General features: G+C 31.5%; 1 protein-coding gene across 1 annotated transcript; it reads left to right on the top strand.

Annotated features, from left to right (window-relative positions):
- The first annotated feature begins 269 nt into the window (after nucleotides 1-269).
- On the top strand, nucleotides 270-4,612 carry LOC129310649 (uncharacterized). The gene is made up of 2 exons (XM_054952559.1): nucleotides 270-717; nucleotides 4,031-4,612. Exons 1-2 carry the CDS (start codon nucleotides 608-610, stop codon nucleotides 4,227-4,229), a joined length of 309 nt encoding a protein of 102 aa, XP_054808534.1. The 5' UTR covers nucleotides 270-607; the 3' UTR covers nucleotides 4,230-4,612.
- Nucleotides 4,613-14,077: the final 9,465 nt, after the last annotated feature.

Genomic DNA, 14,077 nt, shown 5'->3' with positions numbered 1-14,077 from the left:
ATGGGCAACCAGTAATTAGCCAACACAAAAGTATTTACACCGGAGTCTTTATAAATTTCAGTAAGAAAAATCACATTTAACTTCCTTTTGAAAAAATTAATATTAAATAAAAGTTAATATAAAATAAATTATTATTAAAATAAGAACATAATTTATATTTTTTTAAAAAAATTTATTTTTAATCTTTATTTATAATTTTTTTTATAAAGGTGTTAAATGGGATTCTCTCATTTCAAAGTTATTTATCCATTTGATGGGAGCTTTGAATAATTAGAGTCTTTTATGGGATTCAACAGTGATTTTCTCTAAAATCTATTCTCAAATGCTCCGTTTTTCGGAAATTTTTCTGCTGGTGCCTTTGCTTACAAATTGCTAGTTCTTCGGCTAATTCACCCGCTCAAACCCAAGGGTCTTCTTATTCGTATTTGTAAATCGTGGCTCGCCAATACAAATCGCAGGTCGAAACCTTTTTCTCCTTGTACGAGTGGGATTTTGGGTTCGGTTTGCGCCCAGATTAGTGAGCTGGCAAAGCTTTAACTCCGTTCCAATTTCCAGTTCGAAGTTTCTAATTGAAAGTGAAGGATAAGGTAGACCTGTGGCCCTTGAAATGATAACCCGATCTAAACTTGTTGAGCAGCTCAGAGATTACCAGATCCGATCCCAGCATAAGTACTCCGCTCTCACAATCTTCTCTCCCAAACCCCATGTCAATACTCGGTACAATTTTTAACTCAACTACCATTGTTCTTTGGTTTTAAGTTTCCAATTAGATGGTATGGAAAGCCCTCATGTAACTCCACCTGTTACTGTAATGTTAGTAGAGGTGGGAAAGACGGCATTTTGAACTATTGCTTTATTCGCTCTTGAAGTTGAAGTTGTTGTATTTCAGTGAGAATTTGTTTCATGGATTAATTTGTTGTATTCTGTATATTTATTTCTCAATAGTTGAAAATTTTGGCATACTGCTGGCTAGCATCACTTGGAGAGCTTATTTTGTGTCATTTGCAAACTGTGATTGAGGAGCATGCCCTAGGAGCTGAGTTTGGGTAATTAAATAAATGTCCATTTATTAGAGACACTTTATTGTCAGCTAGATCCCAACTCTATTCTCACATCGAGCAGTGCTATTCAATCCCAAGAATTTATGTCCTAGTCAAATCTGTGCTTACCAGCTTCTCCTTGTGTAGTTGAACGCTTGATCTTGATCTAATACCAATTGTCAAGATCAAGCACTTAGCTTCTTACCATTTGTTACTTGGCCAAATGCGAGTTAAAAATAGTTTCACCGCTAATATCCTTATGTTCAAAGTACAAACCCAGACCTTACTTTGACACCATTCCAAAGGATTAATGGCAAGTCAAATGTGAGTTCATGAACATAGCGGAACCTGAATTTCCCAGCAATCGGTAGTTATACCCATGCGACCATGCAGTTTGAACACATGACTTCATACTAATGCTAATATTCTTTAGGATAAAGTGCTTACAATTGGGTCAGAAGTTATAGCTGTAAACAGGGTGCGACTCTATTTTCCTAACCAGTTATTGAGTATCTATCAAGCGTTATACTTACAATCAAACATTCATCGTATTTCAAACATGAAGGAGCCTGGTCAGCATGTCCTTGCCTTGATTTGCCAACATTTCTTCCTAATGAACATGGTCACCGTGCTTAGGATGCGCACCTTCGTCAACTGTACAATGGATTTGGGATTTTTACTTTCAAAAGTAAGGTTTAGATGTTTTGTGGGCTCTGCTCATTAGGTTTGGTTTGTTATGTAGAAATGATTTGCTTGAAGACATTCAGCTTTTCTTTATGTTTCGTGATAAAGTATCAGTGAAGGAACCCCCCCCCCCGGGGGGTATCTAGCAGTATAAATGACAGAAGTGAAGATTGAGTTTTCTTCCAGAGACAATGGTTATTTAAAAAAAAAACAAAGAAAGAAAAAAGCTATGTTTACATGGAAATAAATTTAAAAAATCATGTATTTTCTATGGTGCAAACAAAGCACAAATTTTGTTCTTTGATGCTTTTATGGGTTATGTTTTTTTTTTTTTATTGACCAACGATGGGAAGGAAAAAATGTACTTTACAACCCTCTCTCTCTCTCTCTCTTAAATGAAGATAGACCTTTTGGTTTTTGCTTATATGATTTCTGGATGGCTAAAAACATTTTATATGTCCAGAACTTAAGACACTAAAGATCAAACTGAAGATTAGACGAGTCGCTGAGAGTGAGTCTGTCGTCTTCACAAGAAATCTGTTGAAAAAAATGTAAGATTGATAGTTTGAAACCTCATTGCAAACCTTAGGGTTCTAGAGCCGCAGCATCATGTGGGTCTATGGGTGATAGCATACAAGTTTCCAATATTTCTTTTGGGGAGGGGGAACAGTAAAGGATTTTTTTTTTGGGGTTATTGAGCACTACATTTGGAACTATAAGTGATATTACTGTTCATGTATAGAGAATATAACATCGAATGGAAGACTAGGGATGCATACATTCAGCCAGTTTCTGGCCTTGGTATCAATTGGCATGTTATATATAGTCATCAGGCTACAGGAGAATGTCAGAAGTATTTAAACCTAGGGTTTGGTTTGTTTATATAATGGTCAACTAGAAAATAAGATAGTAATTAGGTATTCAAGTTGCATAAATTTATGAGTAGTATTTGTGACTGTTGGGTATTGATCTACCTGTGAGCTACTTGAATTCAGATTATGAAAAACTTGAGTTTGGTTCACCTTATTTAACAAATGAATGAATTTTGAAGGAGAGATTAAGCAAATGTAATTCAGGAGCCAAGCTTTAAAGTTGCTTTCCAGCCCACAGGTTTGCAAATACTTTTGCAGGAATTTGCTATCCTTTCAATAGCATCAAATCTATAAAACTATTTGTAACTTTTTGAGCTGGGCTTGCTCAGAGTGCCAGGCTTACATATTGTAGTTGAACAGGCATAAACATAGAAGTATTCAGATTGGACAAAACAGCCAAAATCCTTTTTTTTGGGGGGGGGGGTGGGGGCGGTTTTGAGGTAGCTTAAAAGGCTTAGCATGACATGTTATTCTTGTAAGTCTAAATATTCTTTCTTGAAGAGCTGTCATTGTTCTTGCAGCATATTTAGCCCTTAAATCACTTTTTTGGCCCTTGATGATGAAATGTGTATGCGATCTCATATAGGGAGAGTTGGACAAATTTAAATACTAGATGCATATGAGCATTGCAGCCTTAAAGCTGAGCTAAATGGATGCTAATTAAGGGTTTTATGCGAATAAGCTAGATAATAGCAGAAACTTTATTCAAGTGGGCATGGATGAATTTAATTGAGGTGTCAGATCTCTGATGGAACCTTGCTACTACTGTTTTATTCACAGTTGTGATTAAACTGGATCATTGAAATAAAGTTTCTGATAAATAACCAACCTCAGTGGGAGGTTGATGATATTTAACCAGTAAGCACAGCCTAGCCGCCTAGCACACACACAAAGCAATAAGCAGAAGACAAAATGAAACATCACAGCCCTAACAGTATGCTATTTGAGAAGCCAGCACTCTACTCACAACCTCTCCATATCCCCCAACACGCCCACACACCATTACAATAACAACAAGCCTTATCCCACTAGGTAAGGTTGGTTACATAGATTACACAACATTATTATGCTCTATCAACTATATGTCAGAATTCCCAGCTCACCATCCTTATTTGTATTTTTCTTCCTACTATAAACTTGGGCTGAAAAGCCAGGCTAACTATTAGATAAATTACCCCAAGCCCAACAATTTCCTTTGCATTCAAGCTGATTAATGAAGTTGTTTCCTGATCAAGCTGCCTTGTCATTGATTGGACGTAATATTTTTTATTAGCATCTTGTCCTCTTGGGCTGACAGTGCCTTCTGCCCTTCTCCCTTCCTTCTGTTTTAATATGAATTTTCCATGATATTACTTCAGTGTTAGTCCAGATTGGAATTTTGTCGAGGACCATGTAATTGCAGATATTATTGACATTTGAATTAACGACTTGCAGGGTTGATGTTGCTGTGGCAGTTATTTTCGCCTTATCATTCTGCATCCTTTCAGTGTTAGCCTGCATTACCCTTTACTTCAGGCGCTTTTGGATTTTCTTGGTTGTGGTATGCCTCAGTATATCACTTTTTATACGCCTAAAAGTCTCTAGGCAAGCATTAGCAAGAAAGAGAGAAAGAAGACTGCCATTGTCCATATAAACATTTACAGCGATGATGATATCTAGCATAGCATACCCTGGTAGGCCAACAAGGACTTATTTGATGGCTTTTGCTTTATTTGGTCTTTCATGGATGTTTCAGCAGACAGTAATAGTTAGAACAAAAATTGACATTTTGCCTGCTGCTTTTAAAGAGAAGATATCCAGTTTCAGAATCTGTATACCCTAGTTAAGTGAATTCATCTTTCACTTTTTTGAAATGCACAGATCATACTGTCAAGTGCAGTCAACAGCCATTAGGTTTCTGTCCTTTTTTCCCCTTTTTTGCGATCAGCTTGTAATTTGTCTCAAGGAATTCAGGCCAAGATTTTCTGTAATTTTGAGATATCTCATATATTTGAGCATGGATAGTTTAGAGCTGTATATCTCTTTTCTTTTGGATAAAAAGTTGAAATCTGTAGACTTTGCGAATATGAATAATTTGAGATGAATAGATAATAGGAAAGCCCCATCTGAAATTTGCAGGCGAGCTGTATTGGATAATATTGTCAAGTCACTGCAAGTTTTATTCTGTTCTTTTATGATATAGTCATGTTGTTTTTGGCTAAGACATAAATTTTGACATGCTTTCCTCTGAAAGCTCACCAAGTCATTTTGGAAGTCTAGATGTGCACTTGTTTCATTGATGATAAGATCAGTTTCCAACGTGGTTTTTGCGTTTGTTGAGGAAGAACTCTGCTATTGTAAAAGACAAATGGTCCTGGCAATGGAAACTGGGAGAGATCATATATCTTACCTATGTTAATTGTTGGGTTCCTAGGAGCTTACACTTTGTAACAGATGAGGATAGAATACAGATGACAGATTGAATGTTAAACAACATATCAAGATTATTTGATATAGAGAAAACATATTCAAGATCATTTTTTCCCTGGGGATAACATTGCCCAAAAAATGTATGTTTGGTGGCTTTGTTTTGACAAATCAAGGCAGGGTCCTTCGCCCCTTCTTCAAGTATCTTTTTTCGCTCCTCGTTTGAGAGTTTCAACATTTTTTAGTGTGCAGATAAATTATTTCTCAGAGAGTGTATGACTGATTAGGAATTGTGAAATTAGTCGTTGGGGAAGCTCTATTAGATGAACTTTAGTTGGCCACTTTTATCAGCTTCTCATTGGCACACTGCTTATTTGGTGTCTTCAATGTTCGTTCTGATATGGAGAAATAGGCATAACTTCATCTATAACTTCATCAGTAGTTGGCAAGCGAAGTCCAAAGTATTTGCATTCTTTGATGTCCATGTTTTTAAACTAATCTAGAGCATTGTCATGACGGTCCCCCAGGGGTCCATCTCGTTATATTTAGTTATACTTCAGTCGTCTGCTTTTACCAATTTCACATTGGCACTCCGACTATACAATATCTTATGTTTGTTCTGGGCGAATGACACTGATGAAGGAGCTACCAGCTTTGAACTCATTCCCACGCACTTTAAGCCAAAGCTCTAAGCCCATGAGACATGAATAAGCCAGTATTTTAGGACTTGTTTGAAACTTATTTTAAGAATAGTTTTCTGTTCTTCAGAAGAAGAGAACAAAAAACTTTGTTTGGTAACGTATTTTTAAAAAGTATTTTGAAAAATAAAAAAAAGCAAAATATTGTTTTGAAAAACAGAAAAATGAAAATAACTTTCAAGTATTTTGTGATTGTTGTTTTGGAAAATAAGAGAAAATAAAAAAACATCTATTTTTTTTTTTTGTTCTTAGAACATATTCTATAAAACATCAATCGTCAAAATAATAAAACAAAAACAATTTCAAACAACCCCTTAATGTTCGTTTCTGCTGTAGAGAAATAGATATAACTTCAGAAGTACATGTTGTGTGCTCAGCGAAATTCGTAGTATTGCATTCTTCAGTATCTATTTCTTAGTAATCTAGAGTGCTGATGTGGTCCCCCTAGGGTCCGTCTTGTTATATTTAGATCGGCAATAGTCGGTCGCATTTTTCGTTTCTCGTTGGCATTCTGGTTATTGAAGATCTTCCATGTCTGTTTCTGATATAGAGAATTAGGTGTAACTTCAGAAGCAGATGTTGGCAAATACAGTGAAGTCCAAAGTTGTGCATTTTTGGGTGTCCATGTTTCTTAGTAATATGAAGTGCTGTTATGGTCCCCTAGGGTCCATCTTCTTGTGTTTTCCTTTAAATATTGCTCAAGGCATGGGGTATCATGGGCAAGAAAAAAAAAAGGCAGCATAACCTTTAAAAAAAAAAAAATCAAGTGGGATTGCACTTGGTGGCACACAGGTGGCATGATTGCTCTAAAATAATGAGTATGTGGCCCTCCCACAGGCGTCTTTCAAATGTGTTTAGGGGGTTCTTTTGGGTAAATAGTTGAGTATGAATGATGTCCTGGAATTATTGTTGCCCCGCTATGATATTTTCTGCTGAATGACTTGAACAAACACAGAGAGGAGAAACCCATCTACTTATCTTCCAATAGATTGAAACTGAACCCAATGAAATCATTTGATACATCGCACAATTTGAAAAGTTTTTTAATATTATTTCGCAATGCTACTTTGTTAATTTATTGGTAATAAGTTTATAATTGTGTGATATTGATTGAGTTGTTGCAAGTTATATTTACTCTTTAAAATAAATAGATTAGTTGAAAGTACTATTTATAGGTTAAAGAGAGAAAATTAATTTTAATATTATTTATAGGATGTTTCACTATTTTTATATACATCTTTTACCTTTCACTCTTATAAAATATTTAGAAAAATTATTAAGAATAGTTTTTTTTTGTTTTATTAGGGATAGAGATGAAAACTTATTGAATTTTAAAATAAAATTAATAAAATTTAAATTTTTTTTAATTTTAATAAAATATATTAAAAGTAATTTAAAACTGTTATAATTAATTTGGTTTTACACATGAACAAACAAATATTGTGCACTGTAAACCAAAAATGGTGCCCATGAATCGCTATTTTGGTTGTACACTAGTGGACAATAAGTTCTATTAAAGGTAAAACCTGACGGTGGGTGGCGGGGATTTTTTGGGGGGAGTGATACCTAACACTTGATGATTATTTTTATTAATGCTTGAAAGTTTTAGATCACTAATCAAGAATGCCGCATATATTATAATCACCCTGATAATTAAAAATTATTAAGCATTGAAGGCCTTACTTGACAATTATTTAAAAATAACTATAAAGTATATGCTTGCATTTTTATTTCCGTAAGCTAATATTTAATAATTATTTTTAAATAACCATCGAGTATATAAATATATATTTGATAGTTATTATATAATAAGTGTCAAATATATCTTTATCCAACATAGATTTAGATATCATATATATTTCATAGTTACTAATATAAAATTATTAAATATATGTTCAAATACTTGACGATTGTTATGAGACAATTATTAAATATTTAATATTTTTTTATTTATTGCTTTTATATAATAACTATCAAGTGGCATCTAATTTAATCATGCAAGTAAGGTATAGAGAAGGAATATTTGCATCTCTTAAACAAATTAGCTTCCTTTTTTCTATACGAAAGCCAAAAAAGCTGCCGTCTTACTGATTCTTATTGCCTCCAAATTTGTGCTAGTTACATCAGAATAGAATTGAAATGTGCCCGGTAATAAACAAATAAAAACGTAGAAGGCCATCTCCAAGGCACCCACAAGTAACATTGGGCAAATGAATTACAGACTAACTCGCATGAATTGATATTTTTGTAAATTATATTGGGCTAACTCTTCAAATAAAATAAGTTAAAAAATTTTACTCAACTCATTTTTTACCGAGTTGGCTAACCCATCGGTTGACCTGAAAAAATGTATCAGAAATTTTTTTAACAATTTAAAATTTATATAATATAAATATATAATATATATATATATATATATATTCATGTTTTAAAGTAAATTAGTAATTAAAAAACTTGTAAAAAAATAAAATAAACATAAAATTCAATCAAATAAATTTATTTTGTTAAATTTTTACTATTAATTATCTTCTTACCTAGGTGTGTTATATTTCTCATTGAGAAAAAAATTTAAATATAAATCCATATTATTTTTCTCAATAAATTTATATTTATGATTTAAATTAATAGATCTTATGAGATTAATAAATAATATATATTTAAAATATTTTTATGAAAATTAATAAATCATCGATTTATAAACTATAACAAAAATTTTATTTTCAAATTATAAAAAGAATTTATATTATATTTTGAATGTAAAGAATATATTTGGGAGTCATAAATTATATGTTTGACAAATATTGTCATTATTATAAATTTATAAAAAAAATATAATGTAATTAAAAAAATTATTTTTAAAAAATATGGTAGCTCGCGAGCCAGCTCGTTTAACCAGCTGACTAACCCGTTTTAGCTTGTTAGTTTTGAAGGTTGGGCTAAGCTTAACCCGTTTTAAAAAAGGTCCAATTTGTTCAATTTAACTTGTCAAATTTTGCAGGTTAAACAAACTAGTCCATGAGCTCAACTCATTTTTTCAGCTCTACCTATAAGACTACTGTAGGTAAGAATGGCTTCACACAATATGGGTTTGAATTAGTCTGGGCAAGTAATGATAATACCCTGAATTTCTTAGGGTACAACTGATGAAATCAAAAGAGAATTAAAATGTGTGCTTGGTATTATTTTTTCTATCCCTATAAATAAGTCCTAATTTTTACATTCGTTTTTCTCTAAAAATAAATCCAAATACAGATTTTTTTAGATATAATCAATACTTGTTTTCAAAAATAAGGTTAAAGTAAAAATATATTCCTAAAGTTTTTCTACAGGTGCAAAAAGTATTTAACAGCGCAAGCTCGCCCTAACATTTTTAAAAATTATACAAATTTGCGTTGCTATCCTAGAATTGTTATGTTGACTGTTAACATTAACTTTTTGATCAATTTAGCATCCACATCACTTGTCATGTGTGATGTGGTTATTTTAAAAAATAAATTTAAAAAAAAAAAAAAAAAAGCTTAAACGCTTCATTCTTGCTTCTTCGTAGTCTCTCTCCCTCTTCCTCCTTCAGATCCTCCTCTCTCCAATTCCTCTTCTCCCCTTCGTAATCTCCCTCCCTCCCTTGTGTTGGTCAATCTAGATTGCTGCCATTACCTCTTTTTGCTCCATGGTAGACCCGTGGGCAATAATTATTTGCAGGATCGTCGATCTGGGTTAGGAAAGGGAAAGGTTAGTGTCCTAGAAACCTTCGATTGAACGCAAGAATGGCGAATATGAAGTTTCTCGCCCAACTTCATGGCAGCAACGACAAATCTAAAGGACCCATGTTCTCAGTTATATCTTTGATCTAAAATCTCGCCTCTTGGTTATTCTCTTGGCCTATGAAGACTCTTCTACTACCATCTCTCCAAGCTTGTCTCTTTACAACCTTTGCTCCAAGTTCATCCATTCATCGCCTCTCCGTCTCTAACTCCAATCTTTACGAGCTTCTCTTTCTAGATTCGTGTTCTTTGCTATTTCTTTTGCTTGTGGCATGTGGATCTTAAATTTTTTTTATATGAAACCTTCTTCTAAAATTTTCCTAGGATTATAATTTGGGTTGAAATTGTCATTTGGAATCCCAGATTTGGGATGCAATTTAATATGTTTGTTTGAGTCCTTCATTGTTTACACGATTCAATCCGACTTTTGCTTGAATCGTTGTTTGAATATGTTGAAATCAATTTAGTATGAGTTTTGTTCAAATTTGTCTCTTCGATGTCATCTGGGTTCTGTTCAAGCAGATGTTTTGACAGGGATGGTTTTGGTTAGTTTGTTTTATATTTTGTTGCATTGTTCTGGTTTTTTGTTTTAGTTCTTTTGTTTTTATTTTTTTTGGTTAAGTGGTATGTTAGGTTGTATTTAAGTTTTTTGGGTGTTTTTTCTTGGTCACGGCTATTAGTGATTGTAATTCTTTTTTGATTAATAAAATTGATTTTTTTGGCCAAAAAAAAAAAGAAAAAAGATGTCATCTGGGCTTTTGTCTAGATTGTTCGAATCTAATTTGTCAAGATGGAACACTGGTGGGATTTCAAAGCTCGTTCATTCTGGTTGTTCAAGATGGTTGGAATCTGGGTAAATTTGGTGAAGAATATATTTTAAAGCTTGAAAAAAAGAATTAAAAACATTCTGAGTCAATAAGCAGGAAAAAAATGTGAGAAGGATGCTAGGTGGATACGCCAACAAAGCAAAATTGTGTCAACACATGTGTATCATTTTTAAATGTACATTCAAATGTTAGGGTTGATGAACGTTGGGCAAATTTGTATCATTTTTGAAAATGTCAAGGATTTGCGCAATTAAATATTTTAAGATATCAATTGTTCTTATGAAAAAACTTCAGAGACAGATTAGCACTTTAACCTCCAAAAATATTCATTCTAAGTATAATTTAATACTTATTTATAGGCAATTGAAGTTTAAAATATTATGGTATTAAATAGAGAGTAAAAATGAAAAGGAAAAAGTAATTATTACATACGATAATACATAGAATTTGATATACCATTGGTTTATGTGATTTTCAGTATGAGGACTTGCATTTAGGAATGGATGAGGCTTAATTCATTCATAAGCTGGTGCGGTAGAGGAATTCTCTTCCTCCCGCAAAACGAATGGATTCTATTTTGGGTAATGGATCTCAAAATTAGCATTATGCCCCTCTTAACAATTCGAAACCTTAAAGATAATTTTCAAAAACATAAAACAATATTTTATACAAATATAAAAAATATAGAATGTTTTTTGGCAAGACAAAAAATTTAAAATGTTGTTTTGATATTTTCATTTTTTGTTAATTGAAACATGTTTTTATACAAATTTAAAATAAAGATGATTTTTTTTTATATAGGAAAGAATACTCATCAGAATTTTGAAGAAGCTAATCAGAACTTTGGGAAGAATACTTGTCATTCTACAAAGTCCACTTTAATCTGGAAGAAAAGTTAACCACAATTGACCAAACTTATTGAGAGTTAACCTGTAAAATTTTGAAACATCAGCTTCAGTCTCTATGGATTCCACTTGAACTAAATTAAAATTAAATTTTTTAGACAAATGACACAAACAACCCCAATCCTCTCAAATAAAAACAACTTACATAGAGAAAATAAACAACTGATATATGAAAAATGAACAACTAAAAAAAATATTTACAACTTTCATTAACAACATAATACCACTATAAATATAAACAAGTAAAGCTCCGTATAAAGATGAATAACTCATACAAGAAAAATTAACAACTAATATATAAAAAAAATAAATAACTAATATAGGAAAAATTTACTATTCTTATTAACAATATAATATTACTATAAATATAAACAAGGGAAATTACATGTACGAATAACTCATATTGAGAAAATGAACAAATGTTATATGAAAAATAAACAACTAATATAGAGGATTGAGATTATAAATTGTATCATTTTCCTCAAAAACTTAAACTTTAGCCAAAGTGAAACCCACAAGGACTAAATTAATGTTTCAAAATTTTAGGAGGGTTGACTATCAATAAGTTTGGTTAAATGGGTTGACTAATATGAAAGATGAAAAAAAGGTCTATCCATCTATGAAGACCCATCCATGTAAAATTGTAGTAAACTCAGACCTTTGTAACGAGGATTTGTCTATTCCATTTTGTTCGTGCTAATTTTGGCTTGGGTTTGCAATAAAATTAGTTTGTTACATATTTTTGTTTCAAGTAAATGAGGGAAAGAGAAGACAAAGAAATCGATAAAGGAAAATGAGAGTGGCTTGGACGAATAATAGAAGCACTTGTCCTGGCGGTTGTACATGGTGTTTTGGTCCTTAAGAATAGCCTCAATCTGTAAGGTTATTTGCTATATACTAGAATGTGATCAGCTATATTTTTTATAATTTACAAATAATACAATTTTTATAGATTTTATACAGACATTAGTTTGAAGGCTATAGTTTGGTCTATTTTTTCCTATGGGTGATTTAAACAATATTTTATTGATATGAAAAATTAAAATGAATGCAGTGTAATATTTTTATAAATATTGTTGTGTTCTTTAGTTGATGAGCCATAGCCGAAAGCAAAAGCTGAACAAAGCCTTTTTGGAGGTTTCTTCTCATTATTTATCTTCCAAGTCCAGAGTTGAAAATCCTTCAAACTTCTTTCATGCTTCTTTTCTTTGCGCCACCGGGGATTCTTTTGCATTTTTTAAACTGTATATTTTATATTCATTCTCGATAGGTTTGGCGTGTCTCAAACTCTCAATCGTGACATATTTAGAATCAGATAGCCTTTATCCTAATCATTTTCACTCAAAAACCTATAAAATCTAAAGAAAATGAAATATTTTATACGTCATGTAAAGAAGCACACATTTTAGATTCCAAGCAAAAATCATGGTTTCATTGCCTGATTAACCTAGACAGTATTAAACGTTATGAACTCTCTAAGTTACTCAGTTGATAAAAATATCGAGGCCAATGCAATAAATTCAGCATTAATTTATTCATAGCTAGATAAGATAGAAGAGCTATATTGATGGAACATTTGAATGATCGGGGACTAATTAACAAATTATGAATATATACTTGTGTTGTGTGTAAAGTCAAATTGATGGCAGTACTAAACGTACACTCTTGTCCAAGTTAAAATATATACTTTCTTTAATCTTAAATATAAGTATTTTTTTACAATAATTTATATACCAATAAAATTCTTATTTTCATAAAAATATATATATTATTTTTTTATCATTAGTTTTAATTTATGATGAGCAAACAAAAGATCATAAATTCACAAATGCTAGAATTCAAGTTAATTAATACAAGAAAAAATGAAAAAAAAGTTATAAATACTAAGTTACTTATATCCTGGGCCAAAGCTTATTAGAAAAACATGTTTATATTTTAGACCGAATGGAATATTGTTTTTTTTAACCCTTAATTACAAATTATGATGAGTGAGGAAAAAGTTCTAACTTCAAACAAAAAAAAAATCTAAGCTAATAAATATAAATGATAAAATGGAATTTTTTTTTTTGCAAATATTAACTAAAAAAATGCTTATATTTTAACTTTAAAAGCAATTTAAGATCCAAATGATTGGACTGTCACCTAAATATAAAAGTGGCTTGATTTAACTTGTTAACTCGTTTTGAAGAGTGGCACTTTTTGGACCATTTTAAACAGGCTGATTTTGTTAAAATTGGAATTAACCTAGAACAGTTTGATCATTTTGAACCCTTTTTTTCTTTTTTACTTTTATTTTAATAATAAAAATTTTTATTCAATTTATAAATATTAATATCAATTTGCATATGGGTTATTATAGTAAAATTTTGAGTGCATGATTTATTTATTATCATTATATGAATAAAAGTGTAAAGATAAAAAATGAAAATTCATTTTCTTTAAAATGATAAATAAAGAAGATAAAAAAATACAAATAAGAATAACGAGAAAATGAGTACTTATTTTATTATGCCTCAATAACTCCAAAACTTCGATGATATAGCTTGTATTTATAAAATTTATTTATTTATAAATTTAAGCACAAAGATTTTATGTCTGCTATGATGCGATGTCATCCATTGCTCGTCTCCCATTTATTCTTTCTCGTTTTTGGGTTTGTTAACTTTGGAAGGATTTATTTTTTACAACCTCAAGAATGCACAGGTTGAACATATATCTAATTGTTCCAAATCCAAGAAACATATTAGCAGGGAAGCCACCATGTGTATATTAGAAAACTTGGGCTTGTATCATATTTATTCTTCTATTGTTCTTAATTAGGGGTATTATTGTAAAGATCGTCCGCCACACATTCCCATGGCGCATCTTTGAGTCATATCAAATA

The sequence above is a fragment of the Prosopis cineraria genome, unplaced genomic scaffold (genome assembly GCF_029017545.1).
Source record: "Prosopis cineraria cultivar Desert tree isolate PC_DT_omini unplaced genomic scaffold, ASM2901754v1 PC5, whole genome shotgun sequence".
NCBI lineage: Eukaryota > Viridiplantae > Streptophyta > Magnoliopsida > Fabales > Fabaceae > Prosopis > Prosopis cineraria.
The sequence above is the reverse complement of the archived record's forward strand: the minus strand, read 5'-3'. Positions and strand labels throughout refer to the sequence as shown.

What these genes read in the sequence shown, in the direction of transcription:
- LOC129310649 (XM_054952559.1), top strand. Translation starts at nt 608, where the DNA reads ATGATAACCCGATCTAAACTTGTTGAGCAGCTCAGAGATTACCAGATC. An exon ending in AAACCCCATGTCAATACTCG is followed by an intron (nt 718 to 4,030) that starts GTACAATTTTTA and finishes AACGACTTGCAG; the next exon opens with GGTTGATGTTGCTGTGGCAG.